This window comes from Antechinus flavipes, chromosome 3, assembly GCF_016432865.1.
Source record: "Antechinus flavipes isolate AdamAnt ecotype Samford, QLD, Australia chromosome 3, AdamAnt_v2, whole genome shotgun sequence".
Classification (NCBI taxonomy): domain Eukaryota; kingdom Metazoa; phylum Chordata; class Mammalia; order Dasyuromorphia; family Dasyuridae; genus Antechinus; species Antechinus flavipes.
In genome coordinates, this window is record NC_067400.1 from 407,555,522 (window position 1) to 407,579,911 (window position 24,390).

The 24,390-nt window shown below is 35.1% G+C and overlaps 1 protein-coding gene across 2 annotated transcripts in view; it reads right to left on the minus strand.

Moving 5' to 3' along the window:
* Window positions 1-14,896, minus strand: part of ITGA4 (integrin subunit alpha 4) — a 131,204-nt gene extending 116,308 nt beyond the window's left edge. The window contains exons 1-2 of one of the 2 annotated variants that reach the window (XM_051986101.1): window positions 13,490-14,896; window positions 12,838-12,959 (exon numbers count right to left, since the gene is read on the minus strand). In XM_051986101.1, coding sequence (XP_051842061.1) covers window positions 12,838-12,959; window positions 13,490-13,686 — 319 coding nt within the window. In that variant the 5' untranslated portion in view covers window positions 13,687-14,896. The remainder of the gene's footprint in view (window positions 1-12,837; window positions 12,960-13,489) is intronic. The other variant, XM_051986100.1, reaches the window with a different exon arrangement.
* Window positions 14,897-24,390: the final 9,494 nt, after the last annotated feature.

Sequence of the window (24,390 nt, forward strand, 5' to 3'; positions counted from 1 at the left end):
TATCTTTCTAGGCTTTTAAAAAATTACTTCCTCTTATTTACTTTATTTTCCATCTGAATATTCCATTTCCTTCTTTTTTTGTCTTTGTTCAGAGTGTCCTCCATACAAAGAATGCTCTTATATACTTCACTTCTGCCTCTGAGAATCCTTATCTCCTTTCAAAGTTCAGTTTAGGTATAATCTGTAAAAGGTATGTCAGATCAGATCCTCCCAAATGGTGATGTTCCTCTTCCTCAATTTATTTTCTACATATTTTATATTCGCTTATCAATATACATATCGTTTGCCCCTTGAAGAATAGAGGATGCTTGAAGACCCAGTATTTGATCTTTATGGCTCTAGCTAGCACTTAGCAGAGTAACTACTATGTTTTCTGTACTTAATAAAATATATGTTGAATTAAGTCATACTGATTGCCTCTCTCAGTGATAAAATCTGTTTCTAAGTACTCTGAGGTTTTCATATGATATTAGGATGTCAGAACTGGAAAGAAACATTAGAGATTATTTGTTACAGAGGCAAATCTCTGCCCCTCTTCATTCAGATTCCCCCTCTGTTGTTTGGCTTATGTAGTTTGGCAAGGGGGCCTTCATTACCCAGAACTGATTTGGTTTTATTTACAGGTACTGCCAGCTCCCAAGCATTCATTCCAAACACAAGAAACTTGGACAGAACTGATCCAGATACATGACCACAATGAGTTAGATATCAGTTCCTCAATATTTAGCTTCATGATTTTGCCAAAAAGATTTATTTCTTAATTATCAAGGATGTCATCCAAAGTACAAAGGAATGATCAAGCCAGTATTAGGCAAAAGGTGGAATCTGAAATGGATTATAGAAAACTACCAACAGAAAACTAAAAGGAATGGAAATCCCTTGAAAGCCATAACTTGATAAATTGCTAGAAAGCAATAAACTCAGTGAGTTATGCTACTCTAATAAATGAAGATATTAATGGTACTCTAGACTTTAGGATGGATGACTTTCAAAGTGACATTTATAGGAGTCATGGGTCATTTCATTTCTTAAAAGAAATAAAAACAGATGAGAGTTTTCAAAAGGAACATGTGTGGAATTCCCACAGCAAGATATTTGCCTTTTAGTGACAGAGTTAGCAAAGATAATCAGACAAATGATTATTGCTTTAGTAGTGCAAATATATTCTATTATATAAACCAAAAGTTTAGTTTGGAGAATAAAATTTCTAGAGAGGAAGGCAGTGGAGAAAGAAAATAATAAAGGGTACCTTCTAATAGATCATAATTCATGATTTTAGGGCTGGAAAGGTCATTAGTTACTTTGTTCATAAGTATTTATTATGTACTTACCACATCTTCATTCCAATCAGAAAAGGTTAAGTTTATATAGGGATACTGGAGTAAGCAGTAAAAAGGTAAGACTTCTATGCACATGAAGGTCAGGAAAAGTTCCTGTAAGAATGTTTTCATATTGATTGATAAATTCCTATTTACTCAGAGGACAATAATCAAAAAAGTTCATATGACTACAACTATTCTCACAATGTATTTTAGGGTAACTGAATTCTACAGTCACAAACCTGAAGTACAATAAGATGCTAATGTTGTTTTTGAATCATCAAATAAAAGTTAAACTGCATTCAGTCTTAATTCCCATGATGGATACATTTTACTATAACTGAATTCTTTAAAAATTGTCAATCCACACATAGCATGTAAGTTAACTCTCATCTAGCTAAAACATTCCATTTAACATTATCAGAGTCAATAAATCTAGAAACAGTGCTTCTCTGAACAAATACTCTGGTGAGAAGTGAAGAAAATTCTGATCTTGGCAATGGACTATCAGCAATGTCACGTGAGGACAGCAATAGAGTTAATGGTTCTACTTATGGCAGACCCAAGCCTCAGTATTACTAAGACAATCATCTAAAAGTTTAAGGTTACTGTTGTTCAGACACTTCAGTTATATCTAATACTTTGTCTCCCCATATAGGTTTTTTTGGCAAGGATACAGGCATGGTTTTCCATTTCCTTCCCTAGTTCATTTTACAGATGAGAAAATTGAGGTGGCAGCAGATAGAGCGGTGGGTCTGGACTTTAAAAAAAAAAAAAAAAAAAAAAAACCTCATCTTCCTGAGTTCAAATCAGACGCTAGCTATGTGACCCTGGACAACTCATTTAACCCTTTTTACCTCAGTTTCCTCATTGTAAAATAAGCTTGAGAAGGAAATGTTAAAATATTCCAGTACTATTAAAAAAAAAAAATCTCATATTGGCTCACAAAGAGAAAGTCAAACATAATTGAAATGACTGAATAAGAACAAATTGAGACAAACAGGGTTAAATGACTTGTCCAGGGTCACAAAAAGACACTAATAAGTGTCTGAGATCAGATTTGAACTCAAGTCTTCCTGCCTCCAGGCCTCTAGGCTACTGTACAACAAAGAAGAAAAGAACATTAATTAATAAATTATTTAGCTAAAATGATTTTTTATTAATTGTATCCCCAGAATTTAGCACAGTGTCTGGCACATAGTAGGCATTCAATTCATATTTACTGGATTGGATTGAATTAGACAAACTGGGGCATATCATTGGGCACAAACTATCCTGGAAGAGGCATAAAATTCCCAAATGTGTTACAAGCACTAGGAATCTGGAGCTCCCTTTGCTTATAGATAAGGGAAGATGGAAATAAGGAAGATAGAAAGAATCCTTCTCCCAGAATGCATATCTATAATCTATGATAATTTTACTCTTGATATTGAAATATGCACTAGTGGAATCACAGAATTTAAGTAAAAATGATGTTGAAATGGATGAATTTGTTTGAGTCATCCTTCCCCTCTCATTTTACAGATGAGATAGATAAGAGAAGTAAGATTCACCCATTTACAGGATGGTTTAGTGACAGACTGGAGTTTCTCAGTCTCAAAATATGTGTATTTAATATGTGAATTCTAGGACTGGAAGGAGGCTTTAGGATAAGGAGTAGGGATATGGTAGAAAAAGCCCAGAGGAAGTACCCTCTACACTTGTTACCTCCTTCTCTGACTGGATAGCTTCTTGAAGAGCCCTCATTTTGTAAGGATGCCCAATTCAGTTATGTTTCATTGCTTTCCAAGCTGTACTTTGGACTTTTTCTATCAAATATCCATAGCAGTACCTCTGATGCCCCATTTTCAGATTCTACTTATGCAATATCTATAAGCTTCCCACTTCTGTTTGTATTGTTAACTGCTAAACACAGTGCCTATCATAGAGGACTTTTTAATATTTTATTTTATTTTATAATAACTTTATATTGACAGAATCCATGCCAGGGTAATTTTTTTTTACAACATCATCTCTTGCACTCGCTTCTGTTCCGATTTTTCCCCTCCCTCCCTCCACCTCATCCCCTAGATGGCAAGCAGTCCTATATATGTTAAATATGTTGCAGTATATCCTAGATACAATATATGTATGCAGAACCGAACAGTTCTCTTGTTGCACAGGGAGAATTGGATTCAGAAGGTAAAAACAACTCGGAAAGAAAAACAAATAGTTCACATTCGTTTCCCAGTGTTCTTTCTTTGGGTGTAGCTGCTTCTGTCCATCATTTATCAATTGAAACTGAGTCTTTGTCAAAGAAATCCACATCCATCAGAATACATCCTCATACAATATCGTTGTTGAAGTGTAAAGTGATCTCCTGGTTCTGCTCATTTCACTTAGCATCAGTTCATGTAAGTCTCGCCAGTCCTCTCTGTATTCATCCTGCTGGTCATTTCTTACAGAACAATAATATTCCATAACATTCATATACCACAATTTACCCAGCCATTCTCCAATTGATGGGCATCCATTCAATTTCCAGTTTCTAGCCACTACAAACAGGGCTGCCACAAACATTTTAGCACGTACAGGTCCCTTTCCCTTCTTTAGTATTTCTTTGGGATATGAGCCCAATAGAAACACTGCTGGATCAAAGGGTATATCATAGAGGACTTAATCAATTCTTATTGATTATATTGACAGAAACATATTTGGAAGCATGAAACAGCAGAAAGTACAACGGCTCAAAAGTAAGAGGACTTGAGTTTAAATCCTTCTTCTTATTTACATGATCTCAAGTTTCAATCTTCCTAAGGCTCAGTTTGATGATTATAGGCTATTATGTAAAATGCAGAAGCTCAGTAAATTGATCTGAGGTGGCTATTCCTTTGTGCTGGGCCCAAAGCTAAGTGTCACAAGGGCAAGACTACATTGCATCAGAAATGAAAAGATGTCTCAGGATGCTAACTGTTCCATGCTTCCACTTTAAACCAACTGGCCCATTTTAAAAGGGAAATCTTGATGCTAGTTTCATGATTACTGATAGATACTATGACAGTTTGTATTATGCTGAGAATAACATATTTCTCATTTATGGTATATTTCAAATGCTGTTTTTATTTATAATTCTATTTTTTTTTTACTTCTGTTCTCTACCTTTACTTGTTAAAAAGAAAAAAAGTGGCATGGAAAATACAGTTTTTATGGTTTAGTGGAGAAGCCTGGAATTAAGCCCTATTATCTAGCCAGTTTTTTTAGGGAGGATACACTCAAGTCTTGCTAAAAAACGTGGATTAAGTCTACCACTAAAATAGGAGTGGTTCAGTGTTTCACTCTCAAGAAACTCTTCCTTGTATTTCAGCAGGAACCTTTCACAGCACATGATAAGAATGTTACTTCTTTTTCTGACCTTAGTCAAAATGTTGCATTATAATAAGAAAAGATATTTTGTTTAAAGGTTACATGATAATTGATTTCACTTAAGTACAATAAAACTTTTAAGTTAACGGATTAAGAAATACTTTCTATTTTTAATTAATTAAATAGAAAATTCATGTATTTATCCTTTTAGGAGACAAATGGCAACTTTGTTCAAAGCCTCAAAGTAAAGCTTCAATATTTAATGAGTTAAATAAACAGGAATAATAATAATTGATTTTTTAAACACTTTGTATATATTGAAAAATCACAACAATTTTGTGAGGTAGATACTGTGGATATTGGTTATCTACAGTGTACAGGTAAAGAAACTGAGATTCAAAAGGGTACCTGGTTTGTAATAGCCTTTTGGTCATAAACAATTGTATCACGATAGGATTCAAAGCCAGATCTTTTTGGTTCCAGGTATACATAGAACTCATTCCCTTAATATACTACTCTGGGCTGCTTCACATTCATTCACATATTTCAATCAATATCCTTCATTTATTGACAGTAGCATAAGAGGTCAAAAAATTCCATCTTTGACTCTGCATCTCCACTAGAAACTGAGGCTGGTGACTTTGCACAGTTCATCCTCACCTAAATCCAATTTACTTGTTTGTCATGGCATTACCTCCCTAATATCATGGTCTTCTTTGAGAATGAAGGACAAACAACAATGTTTTGAGCCTAGTACTTCATGTTGACTAAATTGTGTAGTTAAGTAAATAAATTCACTCCAGAAAAACACTCCAGAAGTAAATGAAACTTCCAAAAAGGTGGGTAAAATGCTCATAACTAGGAACAAGTTCAAACTGAAATATCTACAAGAATCCCTCTGTGGTGTATTAAGCTACCATTGCTTTCCCCTAATCTCCCACTTTCTCAGCTAAAGGTCATGATCCTGACTGAAGAGGAGGATGAGAGGACTTAAGAGGGAAAACAAGATATGGTACTCTTAAATATTGTCACTAGCATGGCTGGGTACCCTGCCCAATTCTTAAAGCTTAGAGGGGAAATGTGAGCAAAAATTCCTGACTAATACACAAACCACTGCTTTCTTAAGCAGAAGAATTCAACACCTCACTATGTGAAGTAATATTACTTTTAAATGAAATATGGATCACGTTGACCTATACTTTTCACAGTTCTTGAAAATATATTAACTGGTCAAAGAAAAAAAAAACAATTTAAAATGTTTCTTGGCTGATTTTAAAACCAGAATATTCAATTATATTAGAATACTAATATTGGCAACAATAGAGTTGTTATTGTGAAAAAGGGAGAATAGTGTCTTCTGTACTATTACTGACTATCCTTCAAGGCAAGGCAGACTGTGGAAGCAACAATTCTGAACAGTAAATAAGTTTCCCAAATTGTGTTATTGGGTTTACTTTAAGTTAATTCTTTTCTTTTTCTAATCATAACAGAAGCTTATTCCTAGGCAAAAATAAACCCTTTATTCCAGTAAATTGGCTCCCTTCTCAAAAGGGGGGAAAGGAAATTTCACAAAAGCATTGTCATTAGTCCCTCTCTGTCCCTTTTAAAAATCTATAAAAATTCCACTCTTATCATAGAAATCACATTTTGGTGATACCTTAGGTTTCAGTAAAAATACTCAATAATTCACTTGACTTATAACTGATGAAAGTTGATCATATTAAGTGGGAAGAAAATTCAGGGCAATTATAATTCAGGTTTCCTGGGCCTACTTCTCCCAACATTCATAACCAGAAGGTTAAAGAACTTCCATGATTCTAGGATCTCTTTAATTGGCATTTTTGGCCATTCTTTCTCTCCTTTTTTTTTTTTTTAAGTTAAACTTGATTTTTTTGTTTTGGCAATTGGGGTTAAGTGACTTGCCCAGGATGACACAACTAGGATTTGAACTCAGGTTCTCCTGACTTCAGGACTGGTGCTTTATCCATCCACTATGCCACATAGCTACCCCAGTTAAATTTCTATTGATACCTGTTGTAATTATGTCACCTCATTTCTAAATATATTTTTTTCTTGCTAGCCAATGAACCATTGTATATAACAAAGAGTAATAAAAAAAAGAAAACAACACAAAAGAAAACAAAACAAAATAAGGGAAGTTCATTAAGTAAAACTAGCCAACATATCAACAGAGTGTGACACAATATAAAACTTGTCATATTCAGAATCTTATACTACTGGAAAAAGGAGGCAAGTAGAGGGAGGTGGCACATTTAAAAAATTTTTTTGCATGTGTCATTTTTTTTGCAAGGCTTAAAATTCTTTGTCCATTTGCATGAATTAATCTTTACCTCATCCCTGACCAAATTATAATAGTAAAAATAAATATTTTATTTCATCATTATTATTACAAAGTAAACTTAATAATGTACTCTGATCAGGTTTTTTTTCTCTGATTCCAGGAAATATCATCTATCTCTGAATAGAGTTACAAAAACATCCAATAAATCATTCTCAATTTTTTTTTTCTACCAAGGCTCCCTTTTGGCATTTGATCAACTTTACAAAACCTTTTACATTTCTATTACTTCTTCCTGTTCTAGACTAGGTTGCTTTACCTTTTTTATATTCCTCAAACATCATTTTAAAGTTCTTTCCCTTCTCTCCACCAATTGCCCCCCCATTTTTTTCCTCCTCATATGCATTTTGATTACCATCTCGATCTTGATAGTCCATATTCCAGTTCTCTTCTACTGGATAAATATTTTGTAGGTTCTGGCCTTTAAAGGACAATTTTTTGTCCCTCTAAAATAAAGCCCTCTTATATCCTGCATATATGAGCATAAATCTCACTTGGAAAATAAATCCTCAAACAAGACACAGAGCTTATTTGTGGCCAAAGACAATCTTGTTGACTTTTTATCACTTGTTATCAGTTTCAGACCTGTAATACTTTTATTCGTGTGTCTCACTCTTTCCTAGTCATTCTCTCTCTAACCTAATCTAGAAGAGCTAAAAGTTAGAGAGAAACTTAACAAATAATACCTTCATCTGATTTCCAATGAAGCACTTTTCTTCAAAATGTTCTGATGTGTGTATCTATCTTCAGCCTCTTCTTTAATACTTTCAGTATAGTGTAATTATAGTGTAATCCATTTCAATTTTTATGTCACAGTTATTTATATTGAGCCATAATGTGCTTCACTATAATTTCTACCCAGTTGTCCAGGTTATGTCCTAAGGAGGTATTCAGAACACTTCCATTCCTTGATATGACAGCCCATTAATTATATTAGAAAAATGATCATGTTTCTCTATCACTTTTTTTTCTTTTCCTGGTTAAATATTCCCAATTGGGGATATAGTTTTTAATAACAGAGTAGAAAGACAGCAAATTTAAAGTCCATATATTAGGATCAAAATCCCAGTTCTGCCACAACTACCAGTATGGTCATGGGCACACTTGACCTTTCTAGACCTCAGTTTCCTCATGTATAATAAATGACCCCTGAGTTCTCTGCTCTTTCATTCTATGATCCTTCATTAGGCTCCTATATGCTATGAGGGAAAGAAAGAAGGAGATAAGGAAGAAGCATAAATGAAGGAAGAATAAAGGTGAGGAAAAAGGATGGAAAGAGAATGGGAGAGAAAAGGAAAAGAGAGAAGGAAGGAGGAAAAGTAGAATGGGAGGAAGGAAGGAAAGATTTATAAAGCACTACTACTATGTGCTTAGTAAATAGTAAAGTTACTATTCTATTTCCATTTGCTATTTACGATTTCTTAATAAGTAGTAATGGAGAGTTTTCTAGAATTCTAGGATTTCTTTGCTTGGGATTTGATTCTCTTTCCTTCCTCTGTTCCTTTCTCTTTTCCCTCTCCTCTTCCCCTCTCCCTTCCTTCCTCCATCCTTACCTTTCTTTCCCTCCATCACACTTTCCTTTCTTCTTCCCTCCTCTTCCTTCTTCTCCTTTTCCCTGTCCCTCTCTTAAAAAAGTCAAACTTATACTGATACCTTTTCTTTTTATATCACCTCATTTCTAAATATCTTTTCCTCCTACTACCCTATGAAACATTCCTTGTTACAAAAAAAAGCAATTAAAGAAAAAAAAGAAGTTCATCAAAACTAAGTGAACACATCACTAAAGTGTGACAATATAAAATGCTTCACATTCATAGTCTCATGACACTGGGAAAAAAGGAGTGTGTGTGTGTGTGTGTGTGTGTGTGTGTGTGTGTGCGCGTGTGTGTGTGTGTGTGTGTGTGAATTTTTCAACTTTTCCTTTTGCATTTTTGAATGCTATGTTTGAAGGGCTTAAAGCACTTTCTTCACTTATATGAATTAATCTTCACCTCATCCCTGACCAATATTCTTGCCCCCTACTATTTCATTATTATTATTACCAGGTAAACTTAATATTGTATTCTGAGCATTTTTCTTTCTGATTCTAGGAAACATCACCTATCTATGAATGACTCTACAAAAACACTCATAAACCATTCTCCACTTTTTTTTTCTATCAAACCTCTCAACCAGCATTTAATCAAACCTTACAATATCCCTTACATTCCTGTGCCTTCTAAACTTAAATCCTCCCTCCTTTCTTTTCTTCTTCCCTTCTCCCTCTCCTTTTCCCTCTCTCTTTTTTCCCTCTTCCCTTACCTTAAAAGAATGCTACTATTCTAAGAGCTTTACAAATATCACTTCATTGATTCTCATGGGAGGTACCATGATGATACCTGTTTTATTACTAAAAAAGCTGTATAACATAGACATCAGGCAGTTTACTCAGGGTCAAACAGCTACCAAATGTCTGAAACTGACTTTGAACTCAGGTCTCCCTGACTTCAAGGCCCAGAGACCCAGAACTCTCTTTCCTATTTCACCAGCTGTCTCATTTTATTTATAGGGATTGTTTAGGAACTCAACCAAAACTCAAAAAGTGGTCTAACAAATGTAGATAATTTTGGGACCAATGATAAAACTGGTTTAACAAATAATAATACTTACACAGTCAGAAATATGTCTCTCCTTTTATAGAAGTCACTTTGAAATGCTATAAACTTATAAAGGAAGAGGATGAGAAACTAAGACAATGCTATTTCAAGAATTTGGGGGAACTTTTCTTTTGAAATTGCCTTAGGGCCTATGACACACTCTTCTTTTTGAATAAAAATAACTCATTTATGTAATCACTTCAATTTAAAAATATATTTCTCACATAAACCTATAAGACAGCCCATGCAAATATCAGTGTATCTACCTTTAAGAAGGAGAAACAAAAATATCAGAGAGGTTGGGTGACTTCCAAAGGTCATGCATCTGAGTCAAGGCTTGACTAAATCTTAATCTAATATAAATTATACTGAATTCCTCAAGGTATCTCTCCAAATGTTCATCCTTAGACAGCAAGTTAACTTTCCTTTTTCTTTTTTCCCCAAGAGTAGTGTTGGCTCAAAACTGGTAAACTACATGAATGAGCAAGCAATGGATAATACAAATTTTGTCTTTAAAAAAGTGTATATTACAAGGGAGTAAAAAAAAAAGATGTATACTCATGGATATAATTTCTTCTACTATTATATATCCTTTCTTGAATTGGAAATTCATTGCTTTATATTCTGAATCCTCACTGATATTTTGCTGGGCAAATAACAATGTTCTGTTTTGTTTTATTTTATTTTATTTTACTTTTCTGTCTTTCTTTTTTCTATTTGGTTTTTTAATAAGCAGAATTTTTAATGTTCACCAAAAAGTCTACATAAATAATAATAAGATAGATAATCTCATATGACCCACTAGCTACTTCTGAAAGCAATTTCAAAGTTAAAATGCCAAAATCATCTTCAGTAATTGAAACATCACTGAAATGTCTATATAGCTATCAAGGCTAGAAAAAGAGAACACTCATTTTCCACTTCATTTCTGGTATTAAAACTATGCAATTTATATGGCCACACTTCATATAATCTTAATGCCCCTTGAATATACCAACTCTATATAGTCTCAGGGACTTAAACCCATAACCCCCATTCAATGCAGTAGCACAAGTATTTATTAAGTATCCACTACTTAGAAGGCAATTCAATAAGCACAGAGAATACAGAATACAAAATGAGTAACAGACTTTGCCCCCAATAAAGATTACTTTCTGTATGAAAGAAAACAGTTTCTTACCAAATATGGCAACTCAGCCATCTTTAAATTGGGACAGAAATTAAGACTTGTAATTTTCTTAATATATGGGAGTTCCAGATAAGAAAACTCCTTCTGCTAATGCAGATTGGCATATTCTCTGCAACTCACCTATGATCTTAGAGAATTGATTAAGACACTTTGAAATTCAGTCAACTTGCCCAGAGTCACAGAGCTATGTATCAGAAGCTAGACAGTGGGTAGAGAGGTAGTATGGGGTGGTAGTGAAATGAAAATTGCCTTGAGAGCCAAAAGACCTGTGTTCAGATCTTGCCTCTGGCACATCTTAAATCATTTCACCAAAACACTTAATTCTTCACTGAAGTCTGAACCCTGGAGATAGCATGTATCAATACACAAGATTAAAAAAAAATTCCTTATAACAATTCTGTTAGTAAGGTATTGAAATTTCCATTTTTACAAATGAGGAAATTGAAGCTCAAAGAATTTGTCACTTGTTCAAAATCACAGCTATTAAGTGTTTGGATCAGAATCTAAATTCAGGTCTCTAACATTGTTCCTTTTACACACGGAGGTAAACGTAATGCCCAGTGATCCCTATTTTTTTTTATTATATATTTATTTCTGTTCATTTAAGTAAGCAAATATATTTAATTCTAAATTTTGAAAAGTATATTAAAATATGAACGCTTTCTCTTTCAGCTGATCCTAGAATTCCTGGGGCAGCATATATTTCCTATTCCTAAAAGGAAGCTGTTGCTGTAGCTTTGATAGCCAAGGCCAAAGCAAGACAATAGGAAGATTTACTTGTTTTCCTTTGAGCTCTTGTCAGCCCTTCTAGTATATCTTCTAATCATAAACAATCCTTCTCCTTTCAGTCTTTTTTTTCTAGAAAGTAAACTTGCCTTCTTAAAGACTTTACTGCATAATTTCTAGTGGCTTCCTCTCAAGTTCCCTCCTCTCAAAAATTGTGCACACTGAAAAAATACATTTTACAAAATGAACACATATCTAACAATATGTTCTGACTTTTGCCTGTGGGAAGGTAAAGTCCTAAAAGTAGAGATAGTTCTTACTCTATTTTTAAGTCACAATCTTCAATTCAATAATAAGATCCTAAACAACTGTAGACAAGATATTTTGGAGCCACTCCTTAATTTGGTTTGGGAGGGAAATTCAACCATATTAAATCCACAATACAGTCTTCAATTGGGTGCTTTAACTCTTTTTTTACTATGGGATGAGGGGAAGCTCTTGCTTTAGATCTTGTAAAGCTGTTCTAAGAAACAATACTTTAAAAACCCAGCTACAGAGGAGGGTTCTGAAGAAACTACATTGTGCTAAAGAAAAAGTTAAATTTAACATCTCTGGCAACTTTGCTAGGGAAGGTTACAACTATGCATCAAGTTTCTTTTCCTTTTAAGTATATAAATGAGGGGCAGGCAACTTTGGGTATTACTTTGTTGTTAATTTTCATTAACAGAAAGTACTGTTTGTGCTTGTACCAAAACTGATGCTAAATAAGATGTGCTCCTAATTCTAAGGGCAATTTTTGATTCCAAGTTAATCCTATTCATAAAGTTGGGTGATTATAAAATTCCCATTCTTGACTTAGAAAGATCCAAACTCCCTCACTTTCAAGAAAGTTTTAAAACTATTTCACTTTACCTCTGGACTCATTTCAAAGTATGTTTCATACAAACTTTACAAACATGTGCTTGGGCCAGAGGAGCACTAGCAAAGAAGAAAGGGATCCATTAAAACTCGTCCTTTTAAACAATCAATATCTTCTTCAGTATCTTCTCTTTTCAAAAGTTTTGAAATGACTATCTTGAGCAGAAGGCAAAACTCACTGTGGGTGGAAACACGTAGACTTCTTGGTAGTTAAGGGGAGTGAGAGCAGCTGGGGAAGAGGGAATCCCAGTGAGTTAATACCAAAATTAACTAAGCATTACAACCAGTTTCCAAAGAAATCTTTTTGCTTTCAGGTACAAAGAGTGGCAATTTCCCTTCTGAACTCACCCAACTGTAGTTGTTCGCAAGTCCGATTAGGATTTTCTCCGATCTTGCATCTGAAAATTGCACCAGGGTTGACCACTGAAGCGTTGGTTTGCCAGTTGGCGGTGGGGGCTCCCACCACAAGCCTAGCTCAGGAACACACACGCAAGCGCAAAAATAGAAACGGTAAAAGATCATCCCACACATCTTAGAAGCTAGGCAAAAGGGGAGGTGGAATGGGATGGGGGGAGCACGCGACCCTAAATTCCCAACTTTTGACTCGCGCTTCAAGGACCTGCAACCCTAAAACACACTTTCTGGTCACATAACAGGCGCTCAATAAATGCTTGCTGATTGATTGGCTCCCCACGATGTGCTCACTTACTAGGATGCCTAATGTGTTCACCTCCTACCGTACCCAAAAGAAGTAAGGTTCCACTAACACTCACTCCTCCCCCTACCCCCGCCTCCGAGCGCTTCAACTTCAATATAAGCTTGCCTCTAGGACAAATTCACCAAGGGAATACCTATCAACAGCCCTGGCACTGTAGGATGCCTGTAACAGTCTCTCGAGCACTTTTCTCCTTTGGGAGAAAAAGTTTTAAGCAGGGAATCACTTCAAGGCACGGATTTCAAAGCCTCCCCGCAAATAGGAAACTGAAACAAATGCACTCACCATCTGTTGTCCCCATGGCTGTGCAAGACGACTGAATAACCAAACAAGGTCCCTTTGGGTCCGTTAAAGAGCAGAGGGTTTTCCGTGTCCAAGTTGTAGGGATGGATTCTCGGGATCTGAAGGCAGAGAAGGATAATCACCGCCTTCCAGATGGCCACTCCTGGGGAGCCAGCCTCTCGACCTTCTTTCCAAGCCATGCTCTCCCTGTTCGGGACATCCAACAAGCCGCACACAGCTCAAAAGTTGTGCACGAACAAACAGAGAAGAGCGCCCCAAGTGCACCGCGGACACAGCCGCGTGTCTCCGGAGCCCCGCCACCCGGCTCAAGCTGGCGGCTAGGGGTGAAAGGGGTGGAGAGGAGGGAGGAGGAGGAAGTTCATAGCGGGCGGAGCGTTTGCAACGGCCCCGCAGGTTCCGTGGGATCTGGTATCCCCACGCCCTGTTTCTGTATCGAGAAGTTGGGGGCTCCCGCCTTGCCTCATAGATCAGACTGGGTGGGGTCCACGGGTGTGGTAAGGAATTGGAGGGGTGTGAGATCGTGAGTCCCTCTCACCCGTCCCCCTATCCCAGGCCCGACTGGCTGCAGAGGGCGCTAGGAGATCTTTGAAGTTCCAGATGTGCTTCGCATCCAGCTGCTCTGCCTTAATATCAGATGGGATGTCTAGACTTGGCCCAAAGTCCTGGATGGGACTGATCCCGTTTAGTTTTTTTTCTTGGGGAACGAGAGAGGCTGAATCCGGAGAATTTTGTTTTCTTCTTTTTACAAAGAACTTCTCCTGGTTACAAAAACTGCTTAACTTTGCTGCTTGTAGAAATCCAAAGATTGGGGTAGTTATTCAAGTTCTTCCAACCAACAATCCTATCGATAATCCTTTTCTTCAGCTATGAGTAGCAAGTCCAAAGGAAGGGGATGGATGAGTGCCGAAAAGGCGGGTTCACATAGGTACCAAAAATCAAACGGCAACTCTTCTGAAAAAGCAAGAATAGCAGTGCTGGTGTTAAAAAAAAAAAAACAAACAAACAAACAAAAAAAAAAAAAAAAACACTATTCACCTTAAGATATCTACCCCCATTTGCGTACTTCCCCGCCACCCCCTCCCTCCCGCTTCCCTATTAGGTCAGTCAGTGATGTGTGAGGGGAGACATTGAGAGTGGCACATGCTGCCTGTTGAAAACTTTAATCCGGGAATAGAGATGTCTAGACAAGTTGTTACAGTTAAACTTTCTAATTTCACAAACCTGAAAGTAGTGTCCTGCCTAGGCATTACACATGCCTTTCTAAATACCATCCACCACTAAGAAATAGGAATCTAGTACTGGGACCCAACTGTACTTAATTTATCTTGAGAAGAACAAATCCTCTCTAGTAGTGTCTCAGGGACAGAATTTTGAAATTATCCACCAATAAAAAATAGCTTCAGAAGTAGTGAAAATTATTTTATTGCTCCGGTTGTCAGGTGCTTTATAAATAATATTTGAATGCAAAATCTTTGCCAAAGCAAGGCAAAAGCAAACTCTTCCTGAAATTGCTTAGTTGGTGGTACAAATGAAAGTGGTCAGGTTTGATGAGTAAAAATTGTCAAATTAAATAAACCTGAAAATAAATTTTCTTTCTCTGGGGAAAGATGAACAGATGAAATATGTGATCTCATACATTTTTATTTGGCCTCAAACACTTGATCTTACTAGCTGTGTCACTTAACCCTCATTGCTTCCCCTCAAAAGAGTTAAATAAAAGTCTAAGGCTGTGGTATCAAACTCAAACAAGAAGAGTCCTGCAAGTCACATATTGATGTAGAAAACCACAATTTGGTATTTTAATCCGTTTTATTGTTTTATTTATTTTATTAAAATTTTCTTAATTACATTTAATCTTGTTTGGTTTCTTGTTTAAGAGGCATGTTGACACCTCTGGTGTGGGGAACATGTAAGAAAAATTATTTTCCATATCTTTCTCTTTTTAAATGGATCCAGGTGCCCATCCCACTTTAGTTCCAGAATGAAAGATACAATTTCATAAAATTGCAGGGCTTTTCAACATCTAGCTCTTCAACTCAAGGCATTGGCAATAAAGAAGTGGCAGCTCTATTTTCAAGCCATAAGCTTCATAAAGTTTGAGTCACCATTTTGACCTCTGTATTTTTTGTTTTAATATAATATTTTATTATATTTCATTATGATTATAATTAATAAAAATGTTTCTTTTTTTCTCCCATTCACGAAACCTCAGTTAAAATAAAATCAACTTAACAAAATTCATCTAACAATATAGTTAAGACATTTTTACTTAGGCTAGGATTTTATCCCTGAGTGGTGGTTCCCAGCTTCCTTCTTTCCTCAGAAAACAGATGAATTTAACTGGATTCACAAAAAAAAAAAGCAGGTGATTTGCTGTCCTGTTTTGTGAATAACTTCACTACTGTGCTGTCAGATGGGAGCAGAGTATGTCTAAGACCACCACCAAGATTTCATCTTTCTTATCAGCTCATGAAGTAGTACAGATATTCCTTTCTCACCTCTCACCTTTCTCCCCCAAATCAGGTTAGGTAGAGAGGGTAAATGAGAGAAGAAATGAACAATTTATGAAACTATGGGTTTATTTTCAGATACAACTTTTTAATATGCACTCTGGAGCCTATCCAACCAACCCAGCAAGAAGTAGATTCCATATTTCCACACTCCACTTTCCTCTTTCCTGTTCTGGATGAACTTTGACACATGAATTCCCAGTTCGTATGGAGGAAATCCAGAGTTATTGACTGAGGTCTTACTTGAGTTCTCAGGGTTTCACTCTACTTCTCAAAAGTAGCAACATCTAGAAGTAACTCTTGACCATATCACTCCAATTATCCTTCCTGACTTTACCAGGCAGATAAGGTCACTTAGATAAGCAGAAAGTCATCAATTATATTACTTCCAATACACTAGAAGACAACTACACAGTGGATAAAACAATGGACTTGGAGTCAGGAAAACCTAAGATACAATCATGTCCCAGATATTTAATGGCTGTGTTGTGCTGATCTAGTTATTTAATTCAAATTCAGTTCCCTCATCTGTAAAACTCATATAATAATTCTAGGACCTACCTTACAGGATTGTTGTGAGGATCAAATGAGACAGCCTATGTAAAACATTTGTAAAACTTAAAATGTTATATAAATACCAGTTATTTTCATCATTATTCTTTTTATTTTTTATTACCATCTGTTCTTCCACTATATCTCTTGGAAATCTGATCTGCCAAGGCACATTAAGGACTCCTAGGTTTTTATATTGGTCTTGCAGCTGATATGTGTTGTCTCACCCAATTAGAATGTGACCTCCTTGAGACAAGGGAGGGACTGGCTTTTCTATTTGTATCTCCAGCACTTTGCACAGTGCTTGAAAATTATTTTCTTTCATTCACTCTTTTAAGAATGGTCAATGTGTATGACACACTGACACAAGTTGTGATAATGGAAGCATGAGGCCTGAATTTAACCTTTTCAATGATTTAGAGAATAATTCAGTCTTTCCAATATTAACATGCTATAAATTTAATGTGATGCCTACAAAACTACAAGAATGGCCCCTTTTAGACCTTATTAATGGTAACAAAACAAAAGCAGTTCTGCTGTAGTCTTCCTTTAGAAAGATACTCTAGGAATGCATTTAGAAGCCATACTTGCCTAAATAGCTTTAAAGGGATGGCGATTTGGCTCTGGTACAATTAAATATTTGAGGCCTTTCTTGTAATTTCCCCTACTCTTAATGGTTTGGGGAGTTCCTTATTATTGTAGTCAGTACATTGAAAGAAGACTCATTAACTACCAAACAGTGCTAGTAGTCATTTCTGCATATCTGTCTACATTTGTTAGGGTCACTCATCTTTTCAAGAAATATTTGTTATGATTGTTGCTGTGGATGATTGTTGCTGTGGGTGAGTTATAGAGCTGTGAACCACAGAAATGTATGGATATTTATTTCCTTTAAAAGTTTGCATTCAAAATAAAAGATCATTAAGGTGATAGGAATTAGAGCTAGAAGAGATTTCTGAGATCATCTATTCAGGTCCCTCAAGAGGAATAAGTGGAGAAAGCATGGAAGAAAAGATATAGACAAATAAGGAAAAAAGGTGATGCAGTATCATGGAAGCCAAAAGTAGGTTTTAAAAGAGGATGGAATGATCAAAGAATGTGAGGAAGGAGTATTTTGAAGGGCATTTAATATCTTTAAATATTTTCAGTGGGACAAAGAGTGGATGGTCAGTCTTTAAGAGGTTAAGAAGTCAGTGAATGTGCAAGAAGTGGAGATGTTACATGTTGGCTAGTAATTCAGCTGTCAGTGATACTACCTCAAGAAGTTAAGAAACTCAAAGACAGCTTATTTTTGTTTTGTTTTATTTTGGTTTGCAGTATAAGGGCTGCCTAAGCAATGATATGGAAAATGCACAAAAAATGGGGTTCAGTAAAAGACCAACATCCTAGAAAAGGCAAGACAGATCAGGTCAAGAGCAAAATTAGAAGGTAGTGATCTCACACACACACACACACACACACACACACACACACACACACACTTTCTTCAAAAATACATGGGAAGGAGGAGAAAATAGTCAAAGATACAAACAAAAATTAATTTGGACAGGAGGGATTAATGAGATTTTTTGAAACAGGAATCAAGCTAAAGGTGCTCAAAACTTGTGGGTGCCATCATTTCAGTAAAATGCTAGCAAGTACAACTACTAAGAGAGGGAGTAGTGGGTATTATTTGAGACAGCTTACTAGTAAAACTCTAATCAGTCAAGAAGAAATGGATGAAATTATATATATATATATATATATATATGTATATATACATATATATATGCAGTAGGACAACATACATATGTCATACAATAGGAAAAATGCAATAGGAGATATGTTACACTATAGGATAAATGATTATCTCTTCATGACACAATAATTTTATTTTGTTTTCTGCTCTCTTTCCTCTGATCTTGCCATCTAAATTTCAGGGAAGAGATAGGAGCAAATGCTGACAGAGGAACACATAGACCCACCACTAGCACTGACCAAAAATTAAAATATCCTGAAGAAGAAATTAACAAAAGCCATGATATCTGGGAGAGGTTGACATCCTGGAGCCTAGTTGAAAGTTATTGGAATTGAGGTACTATAAGAGCAAGCTAATAAAGTCACTAAAGACAGTAATAGGGAACAGAGTAAAGAGGAAGTCTGTGAGCCATGGTTATATAAAAGAATCAGGCTCTCATATCTAAAGAATTGCTTTTCTTTTAATTTTCTTTTCAAAGGATTTTGTATTTTATAAGTCTAGTATATCTACTAAACTTCATTCTTATTCAATAATTATCAATTTTCAAATATACATATATTTGCATGCAATAACATTCAAAACAGTCTCTGGTAACTTCTGTCTTAAGATTTTGTGGCTTTTGCAAAGAATTCACTGAGGCTGGGGGAAGGGAAGGAGGAAGGAGGAATGTCAGGCAGAGTGTTCTCTGAGACTTCCTCATTCCCATATGCAGAAGTCCTTGCCTTTGGAAAATAGACAAAAGGAGCCCAGACTGACACATTCTGAACACCCCAAGGACACAGGCATAGCTTCCCTTATGTCATTCACAGGAATACAAAAATGTCATAATTAAAGCATATATGCCTGGTTGGGGGGTGAGAAGACAATGAACCATTGTCTCGTAATCTATCAAACTTAACCTGGAGCTTCCTTCACTACACTCTCAAACCCAAACTCTAACTCACAGAAATCAGGAAAGGTTTTCCCAAAATAAATTAATGTTCTTTCTCTCTAACTTTGGGCAGCTTCTTCATCTCCTTAGACTTATTTTTCTTTATATAAATTATAGGGGTTGAATGACCTTTAGGGTCCCTTCCAACTCTGACATTCTTTATGATTCAGTTTCCCTTAACTATCCAAACTACAGCCATCCTAAGTAAAAAGTAATGTTAATTACTTCATTGGATATGAATTTTAATTTTAATAGCTAAGCATTGGTGAAAAGTTCTCAGAGCAAGTTTTCTACCTTCTCCACTTATATAGTCTTTGGTTTTTCTATCCATTCCAAAATTCTGCTAAATTCTGCTTCTCTCTCTACTAACACATAGAGGTACAACTCTTTCCTTCAAGAAGCTTGTAACCTTGTAAAGGGGAGAAAAAGACATGTTAATATATTTTCACAGGTAAATACAAATCAATGGGATATGTATATAATATAGATACTAATAAGGTAATGCATTGTTTCAAGGAAGAAGATTCTTATCTGCTATAGATCAGAGGGGAAGCTTTATCAAGGAGGTGATATTTGACCTCAGCTTAGAAGCTTCTCAACGTAGGCCCTAAGGTGACATTGAGTCCAGGAAGAACAATTAGAAAACTATACAGAGAAAAAGAACTGATAAATAGAAGTCTGTATAGAATTTACAGATGTGTGTGTGTGTGTGTGTATGTGTGTGTGTGTGTAGAACAGAGGGGTGGGAAGAAAAAATGAAAAAATTACATGATAATTTTATTACATATTTAAATGAGATAGCAATTTGTATATGATAGATTTGTAGATCCATGTTCAATTATATTTTTATTATATTATGTTATGTAAATTCTTGTTTTATTCAATAAATCAAAAAGAAAATAAATTTTAAAAAATAAAAAATAAAATTCTCCTGACTAGAAATTAATAGTTTATTATTTTTCAATTTATAAGTAATTAAAATTAATCTGACCTGCTCACTAATAAACTCACTGCTAATTAAACAAATTAAATGAAAAACAAAAAAGACCTTCAATACATAACCGCATACTCCAAACAAATATATTAGTAATATCCAGAAATTGATTTCTGTTATTTCTGTTTTTCATTTGAAATATGTCACCTCTTTCTTAAGAGATAAGTGGCACAATTCATCTTAAGTTTAAAAAAATTCATGCAGGACCAGGTTTCTAGTCTTTCAAAGTTGTTTTTGCCTACAATGCTATCATTATGTAAATTGTTATCCTGATTCTGCTAATTACTTTCTGTATGGGTTCATAAAGGTCTTCCCAGTTTTTTTTCTGAAATTGTTCATTTCATCATTTTTTTTAATTGAACAATAACATCCCACTACATTTATGTGATAAAATTTGCTCAGCCATTCCCCAATAGGAAGATATCACCTTTATTTCTGTTTTTGGGCTAGTAGGAAAAGAGCCCTGTATTTTTGTACATATAGATTATTTTCCTGTTTCTTTGATTTCTTGGCTCAGAAATGTAGTAGAGATATAATTAGGCCAGTAGATATGAACAGTATTGATACCTTTAGGACATAGTTTCAAATTGCTTTCCAGAAGAGCTGCACCATTTCTCAGCTCTGCCAAAAATATCCTGGGACATCTCTTTTTTTCTCATAGCCCCTCTGACATTTGTCATTTATCTCTCATATCAATTTTGTCAGACTGAGAAGAAACTTTATGACACACAGTTTTGTACTACTTAAGAGCTGATAACCTGCCACTCAGTGTATAACTTTTAAAAACTTACTTCCTGTCATGCCTCGTTTCACAAGTAAGAAATAACAGTTCCTCTTATTCTGTTGTTTGAAGCATCAGTTACACAAGTAGTTTTGTCTCCACAGATTTAATAGCTATTTGGTTATGCAACAATATGTCATCAGCAGCTTTATGTGGAAGGTTGAATGTATATACTTGAAAGGAAATCTTTGTGATCTAGAATTTTGCCAATGACAAATGAGAACTTTTCTGAGCTCTCTCATCAGAGATTTGATTTGATTGTTATATACTAAATAGTATATCTTATTCTTAGGCATTAATTATTTCCATGGTCTATTTTTTATTTGGGAGACTATTTTTGTTCACAAAATTAAGAAATTGCACATTTGGGGAATTGTCAATGTTTTCAGAAACTTTGAACTAGAAAATTTAATGTTGCAATGAAGAAAACTGTTGGACTTGGAGTAAAGAAGATCCACATTCCAATCCCACCTCAAAGATGTACTAGCTGTGTAATCCTGGGCAAGTCACCTAATTTTTCTCAACCTCAGTTTTTCTCATCTATAAATGGGAGTAACAATAGCCTTTACCTCAGAGAATTGTGTGAATCAAATGAGATAACATACACCCACAACTTTATAAAACTTAAGATATTATATAAGGTACTACTATGTTTTGTTTTGTTTTAAGACTTAAGAACTGTACTTAATTTAATGACCAGTTACAATCCCAGAAGACTACTTCTTGGCAGAGGTAATAGTCTGTAGGTAAAAAAGAAGACATACATTTTCATATAGATCCCAATGTATAAATTTATCTTGCTTTATTATATTTGTTTTATGTTTTTCTCAATGATATTTTATTTTCCCAAATACATGTAAAGATAATGTTCAACATTCATTTGTGTAAGACTTTGTATTTCAAATTTTTCCCTCACTTCCCTTACTTCCCTCTTCCCCAAAAGAACAAGCAATCTGATAGAGATTAAAAATGTCCAATCCTCTTAAACATATTCCTATACCTGTCATGTTGTACAAGAAAAATCAGACCAAAAGGAGACAATATCATGAGAAAGAAATCAAACACAAACAAAAGTGAAAATACCCTTGCTTCAATCCATATTCAGCCTCCTCATAGTTCTCACTCTGGATGTGCATGGTATTTTTCATCCCAAGTCTATTGGACTTACCTTAAATGATCACATAGTTGAGAAGAGCCCAGTCTCCCACAATTGATCATCACATAATCTTGTTACTGTATATAATATTCTCTTGGTTCTTTTTATTTCACTCAGTATCAGTTCATGTATATCTTTCAAGATTTTTCTGAAATCAGCTTATTCATAATTTAATACTAGCTCTTATGTTGAAACTATTACTGTTAATATGAGAGGTAGAAAGATCATTTGTAGCCAAAAATATTTCACTAGAAACCACTTAATGTGTCCTTATGTAAGAGCACTGAGACATTCTCAGATGGAAAAGTGGAACATGTGGTTCTATCCTGCAAATACTTGACAATCAATTTAGACAGACAATTCAATTCATTGAATAATTGATAAGTAATTCCTATGTGACTGTGTACACTTAGTGCTAGGTGTACAAAGATTGAAATTAAATTGCCTCTGTTTTCAAATTTCCATTCTACTGTGGGAAAATAACACACATGCACACACACATACACACATGTGCATACACATATATGTATGAAAAAAGCAGCTTAAAAAGCTATAAAAGCTATTGACTGCATTGACACATCATTTACTACATCACATGAAGCATGTATTCCAGTGGAGTAAAGCAATTATTAATGTTAGGAGATTTTAGTCAGCTGAGTTTTTCTAAATTTAATTTAGCTTTAAATTTAGTCATGCTTCTTTTCCCCCCACATCTGGCCTAGAGGAAGACAAAGATTAATCTAGGAAAACTAAATGCAAGAGATTAGAGAAGAGAATCAGAAATTGGAACAGCAAATAATCGGATACAAAAAATGCAAACAGAGAATAGAGGTCACATCCTTAAGACAAAGAGCAATTTCACAAAGAAGCAATCCTTAACATTTTAAAAGTTATTTACAATATTTAAGGAGTCCTGTAGGAAAAGACAACACACACACACACACACACACACACACACAGAGTTTGAACAATAATACAAGTTAGCAGAAAGGGCAAAATACAAAGTAATTAAAAGTGTGAGGTTAAAGATGTATTTAATGTGTGTGCATATATATTATATATACATGTAAATCTATAGTGTATACATGTCTATGTATGTGTGTGGGTGCTCAAATTTATCTTTATACTAGTACCTCTGCTTCTGAGGCTTGTTGGACAACTAAACTTTCCAAATTTTTAAACATGTTTTGTATAGTAGTATGTTGTAAGATGGCACAGGCTGTAAATCAGCAGTATGTATCACAAATGTGTTGTATATTTACATAGTAAAGTAAATTTCCGTTGTTTATAAAAACTAGGAAAACTTTGATTTTTGAGAGAGGATGTTGTCCTTATACAATGGTAGTTAAGTAATAAGACATTTTTCAACTATTATAATTTCAGACCATTTTGCTCATAGCTATCTGGAAGAATGTAATAGAACATAAGAATTTTTAATTTTAGCCTATTTTGGAGAACAACCTCAAATACTATTTCTCATATACCATTTTATTCTTGTTCTTTTTGTGTATTTTTAAAAATTTGCAGACTTTGTTGAATCCAGTTTCAAATATTAGATGGGGAGAAGATCAACCTGGATTCTAATCCTACCCTACTAGTAGGTACCTTGGACATGCTTTTCCATTTTTGTACTGTGGTGGGTGAAAAATGAAGTGAGTGAAGAAATAAGGGTTTGAAATTCTGAGAAATTTATTAAGCAATGCATCCCAATTTCTCAACAAATCAGAACAAAACCCCTTTAGCTTTGAACCAGATCCCAAATTCAAGGGGAGACAGATTTTTATACATTAAAAATAATTGATCAAGTAAGATCAATTTAAAAAAAGAAAACAATTAACCAAGATACAAAATTAGATAATCTAATTTCTAATTGGAAAAAAAAAGATTAGGGGGTGGAGCCAAGATGGTAGAGACAATACACATTTCTCTCTGACCTTCTCTACAACCTTCACACTAAATCCAGCATCTGAATTAGCTCTGGACCAGCAGAACCCACAAATATTGGAAGTGCAACAAATTATCAGCAGAAGATAATTTTGAAGATCACCAGAAAAGGTCTGTTTTAATTGGAAATAGGAGAGAGGGAGCCAGCCACTAACACCACAGAATCCCGGGGCAGTGCAGTCTCTGTGGGGAAGTGTAGACCCTGATTGGCAGAGAATCCAAGGGAGGAAACAGACCAGAAAAGGTCTGTTTCAATTGGAAACGGGAGGGAGGCAGC